The sequence below is a fragment of the Ornithodoros turicata genome, chromosome 7, assembly GCF_037126465.1.
Source record: "Ornithodoros turicata isolate Travis chromosome 7, ASM3712646v1, whole genome shotgun sequence".
NCBI classification, from domain to species: Eukaryota; Metazoa; Arthropoda; class Arachnida; order Ixodida; family Argasidae; genus Ornithodoros; species Ornithodoros turicata.
Genome location: NC_088207.1, coordinates 44320967 through 44340800, shown reverse-complemented (window position 1 = coordinate 44340800; position 19834 = coordinate 44320967). Strand labels below are relative to the sequence as shown.

General features: G+C 45.2%; 2 protein-coding genes across 4 annotated transcripts; one reads left to right on the top strand and one right to left on the bottom strand.

The window, feature by feature from the left end:
* Positions 1 to 1299: 1299 nt before the first annotated feature.
* LOC135401206 (metastasis-associated protein MTA3-like) lies at positions 1300 to 11403 on the top strand. Of its 3 annotated transcripts, none has more exons than XM_064633474.1 (10): positions 1300 to 1460; positions 1893 to 1960; positions 2045 to 2973; positions 4280 to 4356; positions 4478 to 4594; positions 4740 to 4843; positions 5316 to 5544; positions 8417 to 8731; positions 9558 to 9729; positions 10960 to 11403. In XM_064633474.1, exons 1-10 carry the CDS (start codon positions 1433 to 1435, stop codon positions 11117 to 11119), a joined length of 2199 nt encoding a protein of 732 aa, XP_064489544.1. In that variant the 5' UTR covers positions 1300 to 1432; the 3' UTR covers positions 11120 to 11403. The 3 variants fall into 3 exon arrangements, with proteins under 3 accessions (XP_064489544.1, XP_064489543.1, XP_064489545.1); XM_064633473.1 differs by having other exon boundaries at positions 5316 to 5601; XM_064633475.1 differs by having other exon boundaries at positions 5316 to 5601; positions 9536 to 9729; positions 10960 to 11065.
* Positions 11154 to 19421, bottom strand: LOC135401208 (neprilysin-1-like). The gene is made up of 21 exons (XM_064633476.1): positions 19398 to 19421; positions 19136 to 19172; positions 18817 to 18941; positions 18628 to 18663; positions 18158 to 18226; positions 17921 to 18082; positions 17632 to 17718; positions 17072 to 17277; positions 16468 to 16632; positions 16276 to 16359; positions 15573 to 15697; positions 14902 to 15136; positions 14532 to 14815; positions 14403 to 14461; positions 13779 to 13830; positions 13620 to 13687; positions 13430 to 13563; positions 13288 to 13353; positions 12171 to 12272; positions 11440 to 11516; positions 11154 to 11310 (listed from the first exon to the last, which is right to left on the bottom strand). The coding sequence occupies exons 2-21, from the start codon at positions 19153 to 19155 to the stop codon at positions 11211 to 11213; spliced, it is 2256 nt and encodes a 751-aa protein (XP_064489546.1). The 5' UTR covers positions 19156 to 19172; positions 19398 to 19421; the 3' UTR covers positions 11154 to 11210.
* Between the last annotated feature and the right edge of the window lie 413 nt (positions 19422 to 19834).

Here is a 19834-nt window from a genome sequence, read left to right as displayed (position 1 = left end):
AATATCGGTTTGTGACTCCAAGCACCTTCCCACTTTCAATAGCACGGCTGGGCCTGGTTGCACGGACATATTCCTCAGTGGTGCCCTCAGTAGATTCAGTAGTGCTTCGGGCAAGAGCTACAGTCATTAAAACACTGCTTATGAATAGAGCACTAGCAAATCTACTGAGGGCACCACTGAGGAATTTCCTTTATGTAGCTGGCATTGGTGCTACAATAGGGCCTATGGCTCGTGCTCCCCTTAGAGCTCATCTAGTAATTTGATTGTGGTTACTTTCAGCTTTGCTATTGGGAATACATGTTGTATTTAGTAATACGTGCACACTCGATGGCCACCTTGTGAGGATCGCGGACCGCCTAAGTATATAGCGCGTCCAGGACGAAAAAAAATAAAAATAAAACAAGGGGCAACTTTATAGCACAACTATATGCGTTGTGGTAGTTCAACTGGGTGGATCTCCCTTTAGGTGTCCCTGCCCGTGGGTGTGAGGTGGTGCTGAAACCTAGGTACTTATCTTTCACGCGTGCCGACCCGTTATAAACGTAGTAACGGCACACTTCTTTTTTCGACAATGACAAACGGTGAAAAATATTTGCAATTACAAGTGGTTTATGAAGGGCTTTCCACTCGCAAACAACATTGCAAAGAGGTTCTCAAAGTGGTTACGAGTGGAAATTGTTTCATAACCCACTTGTAATTGTAAACATTTTTCACCGTTTGTCATTGTCGAAAAAAGAAGTGTGCCGTTACTACGTTTATAACGGGTCGGCACGCGTGAAAGATAAGTACCGAGGTTTCAGCACCACCTCACACCCACGGGCAGGGACACCTAAAGGGAGATCCACCCAGTTGAACTACCACAACGCATATAGTTGTGCTATAAAGTTGCCCCTTGTTTTATATTCTCTCTCTTTTTTTTTTTTTTTCGTCCTGGACGCGCTATATTTAGGCGGTCCGACCACCTCAGGGAAAGAATGAAACCAACGCATAGTTCACACGACATAGGATTTCCCCATTTTCCTTCACTTCGTTTTATCTCTACTGCAAGCGCGAAACCGGCGAAACGCGGCGGCACGAAGCGCGCGTGCGCGGATAAAACAATGCGTGGGTGTGCTAGCGATTTCGGGTGGGTCCAGGGGCTAGAGACACGTGCAATTTTATGCTCCTGCTCTCTACACTTCTGTGGCTCAATCGTTCAACGTAATTAAAAGCTGCGCAAGCTAACGCACCAAAAAGAATGAAAACACAATGCTTATTGCCGCTTATCGCACGCTCCAGTGCTTCCAGCTTCGCATGTGACGTCATGACGTCTTCAAAACATGGCGTCGTGGCGGTAGCGAACCTTACCAAGTGGTACACCAAACGAGACCGCTTGTAAAAGCGGTAAAGTACAGAATTTTGAATTTCTGTGCAACTTTCATAACCACAAAATATGGCCGCAAACATGTACAGAGTCGGAGGTATGCAATGTACTCTTCAGTTTGCATATTGAAATCTTTTCTCACGGCCCTGTGTTTAGGCTTAGCAGAGTGTTTGTGAAGATGCCGGGAAGCTATACTTAACGCGGCCAATAAATTTTAAATGGTTTTCACACGCCAGAGACCTCGTAACATTGAGCATGTGCAATATGCACTTCTTTGGTCATTGTGCATATCTTGCAAAGTGACGCCTCGGCGAACGTCCGATCAGCATGAATAAACTAACACTTGTGCGGTTCATATTATTTTCGCTTAAAAAAATCACATGACAGAGCATTCAAAATAGGTTACCGCAGATTATGTACTGCAGATGTCCCACGACTACGTTCACCGACTGGTTTCTCATTGTTTGTGCCACATTATAGTACTAAAAGTGACACAGAATTTGTTTGACAAAAATTATTTCCATTGCAGACTATGTCTTCTTTGAAACATCATCGACAGCACCTTATCAGATTCGACGGATCGAGGAACTTGTTAAGGTGGGTTATCAAGCTCAGGTGAATCCCTATACGGATGTCACGGGAGACAGTAAGCTCAACCAATAATCTCAATAATCATTTCAGACACCCAGTGGTAACGTAGAAGCGAAGGTGATGTGCTACTATCGACGACGGGACATTTCAGGCTCCCTTATGGCTGAGAAACAGCAGAGTGCGTTTGTGGGATCTCTCGAAGAAGAACAGGAACGGGAAGCAGACGTGCTGACAGAGAAAGAACGTCATCAGTTAAAACATCGTGAGCTGTTCCTTTCACGCCAAGTGGAAACGCTCCCTGCGACCCACATTCGCGGCAAATGCTCCGTTACTTTGCTCAACGAGACTGAATCTCTGCTTTCGTATCTAAACAAAGACGACTCCTTTTTCTATTCGCTAGTGTATGACCCGCAACAGAAAACTCTTTTAGCCGATCGCGGGGAGATACGCGTGGGCTCTCGCTACCAGGCCGAGGTGCCGCCCTGGACGGGAGAACCGGCGTGTCCCCGCGATTCGGCAGACTTAGAGGTGCTGATGTACACACCGAGCCATGTCTTAAGTGACCGGCAGTTAGACCAGTTTCTGATTGTGTGTCGGTCCGTGGGAACCTTTGCGCGAGCCTTAGACTGTTCGAGCTCTGTGAAGCAGCCAAGTTTGCACATGAGCGCTGCGGCGGCATCACGCGACGTAACTCTGTTACATGCCATGGAAGCTTTGCACCGACACGCGTACGATATTGCGGAAGCCGTGTCGAGCCTCGTGCCTCCCGGTGGCCCCGTTCTCTGCCGCGACGAGATGGAGGAGTGGTCGGCGTCGGAGGCTAATCTCTTTGAGGAGGCTCTGGAGAAGTACGGCAAGGATTTTGGAGACATCCGCCAAGATTTCCTGCCCTGGAAGAGCCTCAAGAACATTGTAGAGTACTATTACATGTGGAAGACGACGGACCGGTACGTTCAGCAGAAGCGAGTCAAGGCTGTGGAAGCGGAGAGCAAGCTGAAGCAGGTCTATATTCCAAACTAGTAAGTGCCTGACGTATCACATCTGCTATTTAAAAATAAGTACAACTTTAACTTGTTTTGGAGGTTATGACAATATCTGTAAGAAACATGCTTTCTACTGCAAGGAGAGGTTGTTACAGATAAAGTAGTAATTTTTCTGCACATACTACTTCATCTGCATGCATCTTAAAAATTGATGTTGTACAGGGTGATCCCTAAACAGCGTTTTTACTTATTTATATTTTTGTTCAGGAACACACTAGTTCATTCTGTACTGTAGTACCTATATTTCTGTAGTACCTATACACACCGTAAAAGTCGCAGTCTGGTGTGAAATATTCAAAGAGAGAATTTCGGTCCAATTCTTCCGAACGGAGCTGTGAATGCTGCAGAGCGCCGACACATTTTAGCAGAACTCGTTGACCAACTTGATGGTATACAGCTGAACGGAAAGTACCACGAGCAGGATGGTGCCACTTTCCATACATCAAGGAAGCCCAGGGCTCAGATCCAAAAAAACAGCAACTTTATTACGAGATGATGAATGGGGAGTTTCATCTCCAGGGGCAGTACTCTACCCCATTGCTGGTGGTGATGCGGGGAATGAAATAATGAGCCCCTTCACAATAAGGATCGAAGTCCTATGGTATACAGAAAGGTGTAGAGAGCTTAGAGGGCAGAGCGTTGGTGGGCTGGGTGTGGCCAGGAACCAAGCAATTTTATGTGAAAGAGAGAGGGGGGGGGGGGGAGGGAGTCTAGCTCGTTAACTCGGATCCAAAGTTTTCTTTGATAACTGATGATATGCAAGAACTTGTGGCTACAATTGCTGGATTTGATTTAATCAAAAATTATTTCATTTTCTTTCTTTTCTTTTTTTTTTGGGGGGGGGGGGAGGGGGGGTTGAGAAGAACGAGAAAGGACCACCACACGTGCTTTCAGACTCAGGGCAATTTGAAGGGGAGCATTGCAAACTAAATCAATGGCATTGGCACCGTAACACTCCGCCAGGAACGACAGGTTCAACTGTAGCATGTAGAGAAGGGGAACATTCTGCAGTAGGGAAGTAACCCCCTAAGATGTACTCCACATTTGTGTGCAGAGGGAATTACATGGTGTATATGATCAATCCTGTTTCTTTTGTATGGCTGTCAAGGCAACAGCATCACTCTGCGAGGATAAATTTTTGCACTTTAGTACCCAGTTCAAAGGCAGATACAGTGCTTGTTCCTTATACCTTTGAGTTCCTTTGCTGGTACTTTCTTGGTACTCCCGCTCCTAGCCACGGTTGCTTTGTGATGCTGACTCAGAATTTTTTGGTACCCCTTAGCAATAACAAGTCTGGTACTACCCTCGGAGGCCCAGAAAATGCCACCACAAGTGGACGCCCTTGCGAGAGTTGCTACAGTAGGTGTCCCTATAACAGCCTGCATGTCATTTCCACTTTTCTTTCTAACTGGCTCATTCTGTGCTGCTGTGTCTGAAGATTTGTACATTGACGGCTGGCTTTGTCACATTTTTTTCTTAGCAATGAGCTCAACACAGTGGTACGCTTGGGGCCCGGCCCACATGCAATGCCGGCTGTGCTTCTCCTGCTGGACTTACTGGAAGAAGTTTGGAGGACTGAAATATCCCACACGTTTGGGTAAGTGTTCCTCCCACATATATAAGCCAGAGAGGCACCCCTTATCCCAATCTTATTTAAAAAAAACTCTCTAATCGTATAATGTGCTATTCGAAGCTACGCACGTTGTAACAATGTCGGTACATAGCTGCCTACTCCATTGCAGAATCAGCTGATTTAATGACGTCGTCGGAGCGGTTGACGCCTGGTGGTGTTGTAGGGCCAGCATCACACAGGCCGCACCGCTGCACCATCACAGGTTGTGGCAAGGTACTTGCGTTTGTTCTAGAAAACCTTAGGTAGCTATAGGAGCCTTTGCTAATAGCTGTTTCACCAATAACTACTAATAACTGGGCTCCAGGAGTTTCGTATCTATCCTTACTTCTCTGCAAATTTACGAAAGACATGGCATGGACAGTCCCTGGTCTGTGCATTCCTCACAGTACAAGGAAGAATTTGGAAGATTCATTTGGTTCCTGGTGCAAGATAAGAGAACTAGTACTTATAGGAAATAGTGACAACATCTGTCTTAGCAAAAGGAAGAGGCTAGCCAAGCCAGCTCAACTCAAGATGCATCCAAGTCGTACTTTTGCGATATGCTGTGATCTTGCTGCATGTTCTGATGTCAGCCTCACTACTGTTGAAGAACCATGGCCATAATTTGACATTATTATCATCATCAAAGTGCCTTCTTAAAAGGTAGTGAGCCATGAACTGTAGCTTTGCCCACTATTGCTTGCAGGAGTTCAAGCTTAAGGCCCACCTGGCGCGGCACTGTGCTACTGCGCACGGGTTGGCATTACGAGCAGGAAGTCCACGTCCGGTGGTGAAGACACGAGCCGCATTTTATCTCTGTACTACACCCTTGACACGGGCCACTCGGCGTATGTGTGGGCGATCTGTACTTAGACCCCGACATGCAGCCCGAAACCCATTCCAGCCCATCAACGTCATTGCCATCAAGCAGGAGTGTGAGTGTCCCCAAAAGGACAGCGCCGAGGACTGTGGTACTGCCACAAAGATTGAAGGTGCTTAAAAAAAGGGGTAGAAGCAGAAAGAAAGAAATTTCTAGCTTCAGTTTCTTTGCTTGCTTGTCTTTTGGAATATTGAGCAAGTATGCTGCTGACCTCGTGAACAGGATACTTGTGTGTGGTAGAATCAGGGTTGGACAACTCCACACTTACACAAGTCTTGCTCTGCACTGGCTACACCTTCGTTAGAAACACATGCATTTTGCCACTGGATTATCCCAAACACATTTCTTAACAATCACAATTCTTCATCCTTATTTAACACATGTGTATATTCGGGAATTGTGTGTGAGATGCTTGCTGGAAGCACAGAATATGCTATTCAAGTGTGTCAGCTGTCTGCACAGCTCCCCAGTTTCCCTCTCTCCTCTGTTTCCCTGGAGCGACCTTACTGGCCCCTCTCCCCAGTTCCCCTCTGTCCTCTGTTGCTCTGGAGTGACCTCATTGGCTCCCTCTCCCCGGTTCCCTCTCTCCTCTGTTGCCTTGGAGTGACCTCATTGGCTCCCTCTCCCCACTTCCCATCTCTCTTCTTTTGCCCTGGAGCAACCTCATTTGCCCCTCTCCCAAATAAGTGGGTAACTTTGGAGGTTGAGGCACACACGGTTTCTTCTGTGCACCCTCTTAATGCTGCCTTGTGGGTGTACAGATACCTTTGCTACCTGGTTTCTCCTATCTTTCCCTCTCCGCTGCTCAGAGACAAACTGTCATAGCATGTAATTCCGTCGATGACTCTCCTCTGCTTCTCCATTTGTTCAAGGGTTTCACATCCCTTTGTGCTTCCTTTGTTTCAATTTTACTACCTTTTTACATAGACTTGCTCTGCTTGTTCTGCTGCATATTACAGAACAAAGAAGTATGAACTCAGCCTTTCCAAAACAAATGCATGGCCTGTTCAACTCTGATGGTGTGGGTTCAGTATTTGTTCAGGGATATACAGGGCTTTGACTTGTCACACATAATCATCAGTCCTCATTAGATGATTGTGTACCATGTGATTTCTTTTCGATATTTACCTGGACATGTGCGCTGCAAAAGTTACTGTAGGATCCTGCAATGGCACTGACTCTTCTTTGAGAGTCATAAAATCTTGATTTCATGGCACCTATTCCAGTGTCTTCCAGATTGCGGCATTTTAAACAGCTGTCTTGTGATTTCAAATGCAGCCATTGCATGTTAGAAATGAAAGCGATACACCAGAATACACCAGAACCTCTAACTGGAAAGACGTAGGATACAGACATAGCGTCTACTTACTGGAAGCGCTTGCAGTAGAGCTTTTTCAATCAATCAATCAATCAATCATTTTTTATTTCATTCATTCATATAATTGCATACAACTACCATAGAACTGAACTTTTCATTGTACTATAATAAACCAGCATTTGTCAGCTACTGGTATAGGACATAGTCTTATGTTGTCTAAAGTTGTACATTATGTAGGCACTTCCCTCTTCGTAAACTGCCATGCATTCCCTTCATTGCCTCCGCTATCTCCGCAGCTCTCTGATGACGAGTAACTGCTCTCATGCAAGATAAGTACCAAAGCTCAGGCACCCGGTTTCTTAGGAAACACAACCTTTTTAACTGCTGTATGTGGCATACGTGAAAATAGTGCCTTACCTTCCACTAACGAACCACATGTCACGTGCTTTGTTATGGAACTGCATGTAACAGAGTCGGGCAGGTCACCAGCACTAAATGATGTATGCATAGAGCCTGAGGTTTTAGGGTTTAACCCGACTCTTCCCCGAATTTGCACCCGGAATAGAAGGTTGCCTCTTTAGGGTGAAATCGGATTTTTACCCGGCAAATAACCCTCACTGAGACGTCTGTAGGAATGCACACTAACTTGTTTAGCAGCAAATGCAGTTACATCACCATTTGTACCAAACCAGTGCAGTCAGTTTCAGCGACTGAGCCCGATTTCTCCCTTAATTTCGCATACTCGAATTTTTTTCACCCGAATTCACATGAATTTAGAGCACATGTTTACCCCCCGAATTTAGAAGAAAAAAAAATTTCTCGAAATGGGCATGCGCAAGACTGACGTATCCTATCGGGACTTTAGCGAAATGCTTTGGTTGTCATACGTCGTCTGCCATCACGTACGCACATGGTATCTGGTCGCATATTTTTGTGGTACGGGGCAACATTTCGTGGACCTATGAAGCGGAAGACATTTTGATAAAGATGGTGGTAGCATGTTCGTTCAGCAGTTGCAAAGCAAAGTACAACAAGGGTGGAGTAAAATTTTGGCTTTCTTCGGTTCCGAAAAACTTCAGACTCTATGTGTGCATGGATCACGTCAGCAAATATTACTAGAGCCTGAAGTTTTAGGGTTTAACCCGATTCTTCCCCGAACTTGCACCCCGAATTGAAGGTTGCCTCTTCAGGGTGAAACCCGATTTTTACCCGGCAAATTGCCCTCATTGAGATGTCTGTAGGAATGCACACTAACTTGTTTGGCAGCAAATGCAGTTACATCACCATTTGTACTGCGCTAGTTCAGTTAGTTTGAGTAACTGAGCCTGATTTCTCCCCGAATTTTGCATACTAGAAGTTTTTTTCACCTGAATCCGCATGAATTTACAGCACACGTTTATTTACCCGATTTTTACCCCCTGAAATTAGAAAAAAAAATATTGCCCAAAAACTTCAGGCTCTAAATATTACCCTTGTGGTTTGGACTATGCATCTGAAATGCCGACTTAGGTGCTTTTTTTAGCTTTGCTTGAACAACAACATTGTGTGCTGCGCCCCATGTTCCAGAGTCCATCTTATCTTCAACACTTCATTTTTGGGTTCCCATCAGGTCAGAACAGACTGGTTCCAGATGCTGTGCCACAGTGGAAAGGGAAACCCAGAGACAGGGGATTGGTGGTGGACATCTCACACCGACTCGGAACTCCAAACCTCCCACGACCAGAGTGGTTGCACCCAACGCCACGAGACCAGATTGTGCAGCCTCAACGGCAGGCTTTCCCACCACCGCCAAGAGGGGACGACGGCAGACTCCTGCTTCCTCCTCCCCGCCTGGACCCCACGCCACCGCCATACGTGAGGCCTACCCTGGCCTCGCCGTCAAGTTTACTTCGCAAAAGGCCATACGACCATGCCAATGGGGAAGGTGGGTGGTTTGGCATGCCATGCAATCTGATTAAAGTTAAACCCCATCTCGTACTTATTCACTCTGCACATACAGCTGAACCTAAAATACTGAAGTGTCGTTGTCACACTGTTTATCTGTGTATGGTTATGCAGCCTATTACATTCATTATTGCATCAGAGTAATAATGTCCATAATAGAAACATGGAGCAAGTTTTATTTACTTGTAACTGTGCCATTTGTGGTTACTTCACCAGCTAGGTGCATTCGAAGGTAATATAGCTTTGTAAATGTACTTTGTAAATTTTGCTGAGCAGTCGTACTTGAACGTGCAGTTCTGTGATATGTAAAAATTTCTGGTCTAACTCAGGAACAGACACTGGTTCAGGTAGGTGTCACCAGGGCATCTTATCTTATCATGCTATGTAACTTCTTGATTGGGTCAGAGACACGTGTGAAAGTTCACATTTTTTGCATGAGGTCCCTAGTGTATGATGTGATGACAAAAAAAAATAAAAAATTATGTCATGAATTGGGACATCAGAGTTGCACCGCATTAATCCTCCCCTGTTGCTTACTCTGGGTAAAGAATTATTCGTAGCTTGGGACCATATTTCTGGGTGCTGGCATCACTTGTTTCCCAGAGTTTGGCTTGCTTCCTTTCTACTCACATTATGTGCCTGCCAGCTCCAATTTTACGAAGATACCCCCCCTATTCCACGTGTACATTTTCTGTGCTTTAGGGGTTATCACATCTTCGTCATGCAGTTATGGCGACGCTATTTTTGTAGACTGTCGACGTTCGTGTTCTTTTGCCTTAATAAGATGCAGTGTCACTGGTTGGCAGGCAGCAGCAGTGCAAAGCGCAGGCTGGCCAAGACAGAAGTGTTGGCGCCACCAGTGCCACTCAACGGCCGAGCAAAGGTGGCCACCATCACTCGCATCGGAGGCCGCAAACACATGATCTCTTGGGTTGATGCCCCTGACGATCTCTACTTCATTGCGACAGAAGCCACCAGGTATAGTGGCAGGACAAGCGAGCACTGTTGCTAAATTTTTTTGCACATCAGAAGTGCCCTACGTTGGGCTTATTATAGTCACGCTTAACCTAAGAACGGCATTTCTTGTTTTTGTCACTGTAGTATAACATATAATGTATACATATAATATGGCGTAGTATGTCACTATATAGGGCATGACTTTTTCGGGTCATATTTTTCAGCAACATTGGGGGCGTAAATATCGGGTTATAGTTTTGCTTCAATAATTCGGGTGTAACCTGGTTGAACTGGACCCAATTCTGGTTGAATCGGATTGAATCAGGTGTAGATATTCAGTTTATACAACATAATACACATGACACACCAGTAGACAGTAGGCAGCAGGGTCTCTGTTTTGACAGTTTGTACGAGCATATCTGTGCATTTACAACACGGTTTCCAAAGTCCTGTGTTAGTTGTAATGACTTCGGATCCTCTTGGTCCAGCAGTTTACTGGGAAATAACAGGTTAAACCCTGTTTCTGTTTATTTGAACCAGGGGGGTGGGGGGGTAAATATTATAAAATGCTGCTAGATGCCGTCTGTTCCGAGCAGAGCTGTGCACTTCAACTGTCGCTATTGCACAACATTTGTATTAGCAGTGCAGTGTTACACACACAGATTAGCATTGTCACCCAAGCCCAGAAGTTAGTAGGGAAAGTTAGTAGTCCAGAAAACTGTAGTCGTGTTCAACTTAAGAAGGAAAAGAAATCTAGTCTGTCAACTACATACGCCGTTGAAGATAAGGAGACGCAATAGTGCGCAAGGAGAAATACTGCAGCGCCATCAGTCGGGGAGCGCACTTTCTGCTGCAGCGTAGTGTCATGCGGCCAGTCTTAACAGCCAATACAGAAGCAGCCTGATTATGATGGATTTATGGATATGGATTATGTATGGATATTATGATGGATTTATGGCTTGGTTATCATGGAGTATGATGGATTACATTATCTGGCGCAGGGAGAGAGCGTGACCTCTCTGCGTCTAGCCATCCTATCTGCGGCGCAGCAATATTTTGGGAGCTGACGGACTAGATTTCTTTTCCTTAAGTTGAACACGAGTATAGCCAAACACGTTTAAAGGCAAAGTGTCTATAACTGGACTAGGTGGAGTGGAGCATATGTAGGGCCTTGTGTTTTCAAGCATATGCCTTGTGTCTCCTTTTTGAGCCTTTGGTAAAATCCTTCCACCTTGCGTGAACTGCTTGCAGACGCATGCGGAGACAGCTGACCATACCAGAACTGAGGCGGTCAGCTAGGAGACCCTGTCGCCGGGCCCTCGGTCCCCCGAGGACAGCTTCATCCTCGGTGACCCCGTCCCTGTCTGGATCCCCACCACCCACTGCCGATCCAATAGTCATTCTTGACTAAGTTCATCCCTGGTACCATGGGGCAAGTCACTGTAACCACTTTTTGTATTTATTGGCCTCTGCAATGGCTATTAAGAGTAAAAACACAATCATTATTTGAGGTTGCACCTGTGTCGTGGGTTCATGGGACTCTCTGGCTTGCACTCAAATGCCTTGCTGAAGCGGTCAAAGTTCTTCAGGGGCAAGTTGATCCTGTGGGGTGGATGGTGTTGTAGATGCTGTATTTGCTTTTTGAGATGGATTTCATAAGTACAATAAATGGAAACAACCACGTTTTCAGCCATGCGACTGTTGTCGTGTCGTAAGCAACCGTCAGCTCACCTCAAGCGGGGTGGTACGTATGCCTCTGCTTTCAGGTGCGTGTTAGCCGATGCATTTCGGCTCTTTGCACACTGTCCCTGTACGTAACGTGCTGTATGAGTAATATATCCCCGGTTTCACCAGCGCTGGTTAACTTTGAACCGAGATCAAGCGTTGCTAAAACTTGAAGTTAACGCTCAATTCTTTTTGGCAAACGTTAGTTGGTGATGTGGTGAATGTTCCAGTAACTATATCTCCCTTTAGTGAAGCGCAGTTAAGCGTTAAATTCAAGTGAAGGGACCGTTGATCTCGGTTCAAATGTTGATCCGCGTTGGTGAAACCGGCCATAGTGAATTCCACTAGTCATAGTGCATTGTGTGTGTTGTGTGTCACTAGTCGTTCCAGAATGACTAACAACGTGCAGCTCTCACTACACCGAAAATACCGGTGGTGTATACTGGAACACCCTCTCTATACCCTCCTGTCACTGGCATTTCAAAATCTGCAAACTGGCTGCTCTGAGGACTCACTTGACAATGCATGGTGGACAATGTGAGACAGAGCTTCGATATGGTTCCAATTTTCTATTTTCAGTTGGCACTCTTGCACTGCCTTCTTGTGTTTGACTGGGCGAATCTGTGTAAGCTACACTGGCGCGTTTTTTTCACGCGGAGTCCATGCCGGTACACCACACTGCGCCGCACGGAAACGACCAGCAGAATTCACCATTAGAGTTCTATAAGTATTCTAACCTGAGCATAAGCTATGAAGAAGAGTTGTTCACTGCTGAAACTACTCAGACCATTCAGGCGCCTTTCCTTGGTATCTTCACCTCTTCTTGGCTGTGTATACATCTAAACAAGGTTCAGCAGTTCATTACAGTATGTAGTTCTGACAAGTAGGGGTGTGCGAATCCAGATATTTTAAGTCGAATCGAATATCGAATCGAATGGAGGAAAAAATTCCGAATACCGAATCGAATATCGAATATTCGTACAAAATTTACAATATGTGACTTTTGCACTAAAAGTTTCCATTTTTTAGCCCATGACTTTAGTGTAACTTTTCTGGCATTAACTGTCACAAGATAGACATACCATTCTTCTGTTTAAAGCCCCTACTCTTTAATTTTACATGAGAGTGCTTCCTGCTTTTCAGGTGAGCCTAAGCTTACTGGAGTACTGGAGTGGTTACCTTCATTTCAAAATTTTATGTCGGGCAGTAGCAAGATGAGGCTGTAATTGTTTCAGACAAGCACAGGCCATTTGTGAAACAAACGAATTGGCATCCTGCCTCAGCTTTGCCACGAACACCCTTTAGTTTCTTTGCACTTGCCCTAGGAAGTTGCACTACTGATGCAAAGGACATCTTTAAGACACCCTTCTTGGTCGTGGGTTGTAGTCATTATTCGAGAGTCCTAACTTTTTAAAGGCGACCTCACAGACATCAAATCAAAGCCCCCGGCGGTACAGCTAAACTGCATATGGGAGGGGCGCCACCCCTTCCACAGACGATGTCTACCAAACTAACTTTGGATAACTTTACCTTAAACTACCTAAACACTGTCCCGCCTGTGTTGGTCCTGCAGCAAGGGTAATTTCGTAAAGGAGGCTTCACCTCATGCACAGAAGCATCAGGTGAAGCCCACTTTCGGGTTGTGTCGTTCATATTCGTGGAATAGTCGAATATTCGAAAAATCGAATATTGGATATTCGATTCGCGAATCGAATAGTTCGAGCGTTTGATATTCGATTCGAATTCGAGAACTCGAATATTCGCACACCCCTACTAACAAGTAGTCCGTATGTAGTTCCGTAGTTTGAGGCGAGAGTGAATCGTGCATAAGTCCCACTTCTCCACTCCACTTACCGAATGAGCGACTTTCAGTGCAACATAGTTAAGTATGTTGTCCTGGACAGTAATTTCTGCCTCCACCTTTGAAAAGAGGAATTAAAGTTAACAATATAGAGATAGCGGCGATATTCTGATAAAAATTAAATGATTACAGCACCTGACCCTTGATAGAGTGCGGCAACCACGCAGCAGCATACGCTCGACGAAAGCAAAATTCCGCTGCTTCAAATTTTTTCATTGTGCTGCGTTCCCACCAGAATTGGATGTTGCCAGTGTCGCTGTGAAAAGCTCCTAGGGCCGGGGTAGAGTTTAGTGTACAGCCATCTCTAGAAGTCCTGAAGTTTTACCTTTGTAGAAGATGGCTTTGCTGATTTCTCTTGCAAGCTGGTAACCAAAACGAGCTGTGTCCAGAGGCCTAGAACGACACATGGGGGGGGGGGAATGTGTTGCGGGGGGAAAGTGGCATGCAAGCTCCAGCATCGTGAAAGCAGGTTCAAACTACTCACATGTCTCCTGTGTTCAGGTATATGGGTGCTCTTAACATCCCAATTGGGATAACTGTAATGATGAAGTAACATTCAATAATAATTCAGTAAGGAAACGAAATTTTGAGCATTTCCTGACAAAGTAGGTGCACAACAAGGAGCAATGTAGGGTGTCACATCAAGCGTTGAGCTGTTTACAGTACATACAGCTGTTTCTACCTATTGCTTTTGCTTTTTGTTCTACCTATTTGCTATTTTTGCTTTTGAACATTGAAACTGTAATGGTGAACGAACGCTTCTCTTATAAAATGACAGCTCAGTTGAAATTCTGAGCTGTATACCATCGGCTGATGCCTCTGAGAGTTTGTGTTTCTGAAGGGCTTGTTCCTCTGAAGCGTTACTAAACTGAACCTGTACAAGGAACACTGTAGAATAATGTCAAGTTTCTGAAAGTAAATAAATAACAAAAATGGTTGAACTGTTAGGAGCATCAAATTTAATAACAAGCTTTCGTGCATCAGACTACACTTCTTCAGGTGACCCAGCCATTTCTGTAACCTGAACAACTGCACACCGATACGTTGGTTGAAGTGTTTAACCAGTTTTCTTATGAACTGAACCTGCCTAGAAATGTGAGCACCTTACCTAGTTCATTAGATTCATGAAGGTAGACTATCTCTGGTTCAAAATAGTGAACATTCCATCTGAAAGGAAATTTTCAACACATTTCTGCTTCCATTCTCTGCGAGCTTTCTAAGTGACAAAAGTACTTGCATTGGTTGAACTCCCTTCCCGACGAGACCCTTCCATTTCTTCAGCATCAGTGCAGACTTTGCGTGAAAGAAATCTTCTAACAAAGACGCATTTCCAATATCTGGTACTTGACGGTAGATCTGTTCAAGGACCATTTTGTCTTCAACGAATGGGGGATACAGCAGGTGAACTTCGATAGAATTGAGCTTTCGTATAGCTTGCTGGCTGACGCTCTCGTGCATCCACGTGTAGTCTATGAGAGTGTGTTTCATTTGATCGACTACTTGGTTGAGACTGTCTTTGACCTACAGAAAGGGTCCAAGTTTGAGGAAACGAGCACGACGTGTCACCTCGGACACATTTCAGACAAACCGAAGAAATTTATACGCACACTTGCACGCAGTCCATTCGGTATCCCAGCCCTCTGGTTACGAATGTAAATGGTGGTGACAGCGTGGCTCATTAAGTCACCAATCAGGGACATACACAGCTCTCCAAGGGGTGGCTCTCTGGGCACCCATCTGTTGTGTTCGGGCGAAAACGGCACAAGCGGGGCAAACTTCGACGGCAGGAACGGGCTGACGTGTACGGCTAGCCGCCAGACCAGATAGTTGTACACGACCGGTCTGCAGTGGTGAAACAAAAAGATAACGAACGACACGCAGTGAAGGCCTCACTTTTATCGCAACGAGAAAACCACACACACAAAAAAAGGCTTAGAATCTGCCGTGTATTAAAATCCGTTGACATCCGTAACACTCTTTTATGGGTGTCACTGGTGGATGCGTGAATCACTTGAAAAATTCTTAGCATGTCCGTATCACCTTGATGGTATGACAGATGTCAGGTATCAATCATTTGAGGAAACATTTAAATAACATGGGTGTGCAGATATGTTGTGGTACGTTTCAACAAGAGGCTGATCATCAGTCATTTGCCTTTTGAAACAATCTGAAGATAAATATTTTGCCACGCTGTGTTCTTTTGAATGCCTTCATTTCCTAATGGTAATTTAAATAATAATCGCGACCGTATGTGTAGCGTCAAAGAAATAAACCGTACCTTTCCGTGTTGAGAATTATTTTTGCGAGAGTATCCATGTACTCCTGTGACGACACCACCAGGTCTACCGTCTGAAGCGGTACAATATCTTCGAGAAGAGAAGCAAAAAACTTTCTCCATTGCCACTGGAACGAAGTACGGAAGCCACTTATAAGGTTACCCCCTGCCGTATAATTTATCATGTCGGTCCGTGTCAAGTTCTCGACTTTGCTATAGGAGTTACTGGTTTCTGAGCCATCTGCAAAGTAACCAGTACCGTATTGTAGCCGTCGTCCGTGAAGCATCAGTGAAACTTCTGAGGAGGAGATATGTGCGACTGTAACTTTGCAAGGATTATAGCAGCACTCCTCAGCTTTATTAGTTATTTTGCTTCGAATGTGCATATAACTTTGTAGCATATAGCAGCAGCATCAGAATATCGCTTTAGCTTGCTTCACTGACTCCTTGAGTGCCCGCCTAGCCTAGTCTAGACCCTTTCGTGATGCCAGGGCGCGCCATGCGTGTCCGATGGATTTGTACCCCATAAGTCTTCTGGTTTCCGCCTGTTGTTTGCAAAGACCCTTTCGCCGGCAGCAGCACGTCAACTGGATTTGTACTCCGTAAATCTTCCGGTTTGCAAACAGTGAAAGGGTCTATAGCATTCCTTTTAGAAGGCTTACAAGACGGAAACTTATACAGCTAACACTTTTCTACGGGACTGCACCTTCTTGTTGCGGGGAAGGTTGAAGATCTTCTGCCTTTCATACTGTGGAATGTAACTTGTAGTTTTACTTTCCAGCTGGATAGCCTGTTGAGACAAATGGAATTAAAACAGAGAAGCATTGCTTTTGCACCATTGAATGGCAATGAGATTATGTGTGCTCTAAAGAATGTGCATGACATCATTGATGTTTACCTGCGCCAATGCCTGTTCCAGCTCAAGGATGGAGCGTACCACATGAGTATCGGGTGCACGATCTGTCAGGGCGAGTATGCCATTTTGAGTCAGGTTTGTCTTCCATTCTGGTGGCTTTGAGCCATCATCCTGTACTTGGAGTAAGGGCGACTTTGGTGGGGACACCTTTGAAGCAGAATTGAATCATTATGTGGAAAACATGATTTATGTGCGAAGTGGGCAGCAGCAAAGGCGAGCTAATTACTGTGCACTCACACGGGTAACATTCTCAAGAATACTCTAGCAGAAGATGAGAAAAATGTCATAGCTGAAGGTTGTGTCTTTTCGTGCACTGCTAACCGTGGGGAATATCCTGCGCTGCAGCCACAAGATATTCCATAGCAGACGACAGCGTAAGACGCAGATGGTGTCGTCTGCTAAGTGCACACTCCCAATATTCCAGCACCGTGTGAACGCTCAACATAATACGTGGTGGATCTTCTGCCTTATGAGCCGCATTTTGCTTTTTTCTTCCACTACAATATTCCGTGGGCATGTTGCATGTGTGAATGTGTGGGTGGCTACAGACACATTTTGGTGATCTGTCAGTAGGATGAAATCTCACAGAGACTGCTTTGTTGGAGCGGTTCCCCGGAAGCAGTTGCACCTTGACTGACACAAACACTCCAAGGCCGAGGTGCCTTTGAAAATGTGCTGCAAGGTCTTCTAGCGCCAACGGCGGGTCCTCTTCGAATCCAAGTGGGAACTTTGGAATCCCTAGCCGTGTGGCTATTGTCCAGAACGGGCTAAGGCCCTTGGTCTCCAGCTCATCTAATTAAGACAGCAAGCCGCATTATGATTTGCTAACAAATACACATGGGACTCATTTTCTAGTTGTAGGTGTCTAATTGTTCCTAACCATGTAGTAATAGTCACCTGGTGTCTTGAACCATATGTATACTTTATAAGTCGTTGATTTTGCGAGGAACATATTTTTGCATTTTGGTGCAGGGCTTAGTTGAGAAACAGTTCGCGGGAACTTAAATTAGTGAATTTTTGGCGCTCTCAAAAAATCGTTCCACGCAAGAAAAATAAACAACACTTTTACAGTACAGTAGTAACTGCCTCGTCAAGTAGTCTCCAGTTCTGCTGCCTTTGACCAGAAGCTTTACCACTATGACATACTGCGTTTGATGCAGGCCTTGTAGAGCGCTGCAGTTTTCTCCTCAACGGTCTGTCGTGCTGGTGGCACATTTGTTGCCTTCAGGACATCTGCAAATAATGTCACACTCAAAAACCTGCAGAGATAGTGAAACTTTTCTGAGTCAGAAACTATAAGTATTGAGCAGTGTGACGCTGCTGCAAAATATCGCACGTGCTACATGCATTCTGTATACGTGCCATTTAATCTAATCTAATTGAATATGTAGGCAACTCGTAACTTGCCCCATCTTTGAATACGACCTAAACTCACTAGCAACGAAAAGTTCATTCTGTCTTTTCATCTTGGTAAGCACGTTGATTTCCTTCATAAAATGAGGCAGGCTGACGTGAGAGACCCAGATGCTGCAGGCGAACTCGTAGAAGTCCCAGCACGGGTGAAATGCTCTGTTGATGGATCTGCTGATAGCATCAGCTGAAATGAAAGCCAGTGATAGCATGTATCTTCAAACTGGACTTTTCACAGGGAATGACAACGCATCATGCTTACCCTCTCTCTGACATTCGTTGGAGCGGCATAATAATACATTTCTATGGGAAATGGGTGATTGTCCTGTATCTATAGTAACAGAACAACATGTTTTAGCACATGCATGACGTTTTGTGGGTGGCACTAGAGCCCTGCACAGGCCGCTTTCTTAGGCCCAGGCCCGGCCTTCCTATGATTTACCTGCCCAGCCCCGACCCGACGGCTCCATACCTGGCCCGAGCCCGGTTCAAGTCCGAAGAATTTATAGGTTTTCCGGCCCGAGAAATTTATAGGCTGCTCGGCCCAGTCCAGCGGGCTATAAAAATTGACCATGGCTAACCGACAGTGGGGTAGCACAGGCTCGAGCCCGACCTAGGCCGATAAAGTCAAACCCGAGCCCAACCCAGGCTGTACCCGGCCCGAGCCGGCAAGTATCCCGTGCAGCCCATGCAGTGTTCTAGGTGGCACTCTCAAATTACATTTTTTCTTACCTTGAGGTGCGTGCAGGTGTGCTGCATTCGAAGAAGCTGGATCGGGTTAGCAGTGTTGAAAACAAAAACTTAGTATTAACCTGAGGCAACATACATGACGGCTCCAGCTCCATTGTGGCAGAGCGTACCACATACCTTCGATCTATGCACTAAATTACATTGCAGTGGAACGAGTATAATGGGACTCACACTGCGGCACAATGCTTGCAGAAAATAGGAAAGAAGTGGAGAGTCCCAGTATGAGCACGATTCCCAAGAAAGATCCCACACAAATAACTGTGTAAGTGGAACTTTTTGGTCGTACAGCATTCTTCCTGCAGGTTGTTAAATTCGCATAAACGTTCCCGTAACATATACTGCATCAAGTGCTGGCACACGTATCAGATCTAACTCGGTATTGCTCGAGTCACTTTGTTGACTGGAATGCAAAACTTTACTGTGTCCTACCAGACTAGTGATCGATCAGTCATGTCAAGGCCATCCAATACTAGCTCTTGTATTTACTTACACTGAAGATTTCTTTGCCATGTGATGTGCTGTTATCCCTGTCAAGTGTTAGAGCAAGCTTAACATGGTACCCCACATGAATTCTGTTTGGGGTGGGCGTAGCAGAACACAAGCATTTGTGAGCATGCATTTTTTAGTTATCCAGCAGTCAGGCCCATATAACTTGTCTGAGCACTGCTGGACTGGTCTGACATTCTTTTGGTAAATTAAATGCATGCAGTATATGCTGTGAAGTGCAAGGAATCTCAAGCAGCATCACTTGCCTCTCACTGTGTCAGATGCTAGGTTCTTCTTCTTCTTCCACCCCTTCTTCTTTAGGTGTTCTGTAACTGGTTCTATAGTACAGACATGCACACAGCTATGACACGTGAAACTACACTGTCATGTGCAGCTGTACCGCAAATGATGGCAAAATAATTATTTATTTTACGATGGTATGCCCATGGCCGGCATGGTCCGCATAAACTGGGGACTTCAAATTTTGGGTTGTCACTTTGGGCTCCTCTAAGTGGTCAGAGTGCCATCAGTAACAACTTCATGATAGAGTTTGATTGCTTTGCACACTTGTTTCTGAATACTGCAAACATACAAAATGAAAAAGGGTTGTACTCTAAAAGTACTATTCCCCATGCACATTTGCCGGATGTGTCGGAAGGGTTACTTTCCAGAATGTTTAGATATTCAGCAATTTAAAAAAAAA

Bases quoted from the DNA above. Each gene is read 5' to 3' on its own strand.
- LOC135401206 (XM_064633473.1), top strand. From the start codon at position 1,433: ATGGCCGCAAACATGTACAGAGTCGGAG. The intron at 1,961-2,044 runs GTGGGTTATCAA...TAATCATTTCAG, and splicing joins GGATCGAGGAACTTGTTAAG to ACACCCAGTGGTAACGTAGA. The intron at 2,974-4,279 runs GTAAGTGCCTGA...GGTACCCCTTAG, and splicing joins CAGGTCTATATTCCAAACTA to CAATAACAAGTCTGGTACTA.
- LOC135401208 (XM_064633476.1), bottom strand. From the start codon at position 19,155: ATGGCAAAGAAATCTTCAGT. The intron at 18,942-19,135 runs GTAAGTAAATAC...AACAACCTGCAG, and splicing joins ATGGCAAAGAAATCTTCAGT to GAAGAATGCTGTACGACCAA. The intron at 16,360-16,467 runs GTAAACATCAAT...TTGTCTCAACAG, and splicing joins TGGAACAGGCATTGGCGCAG to GCTATCCAGCTGGAAAGTAA.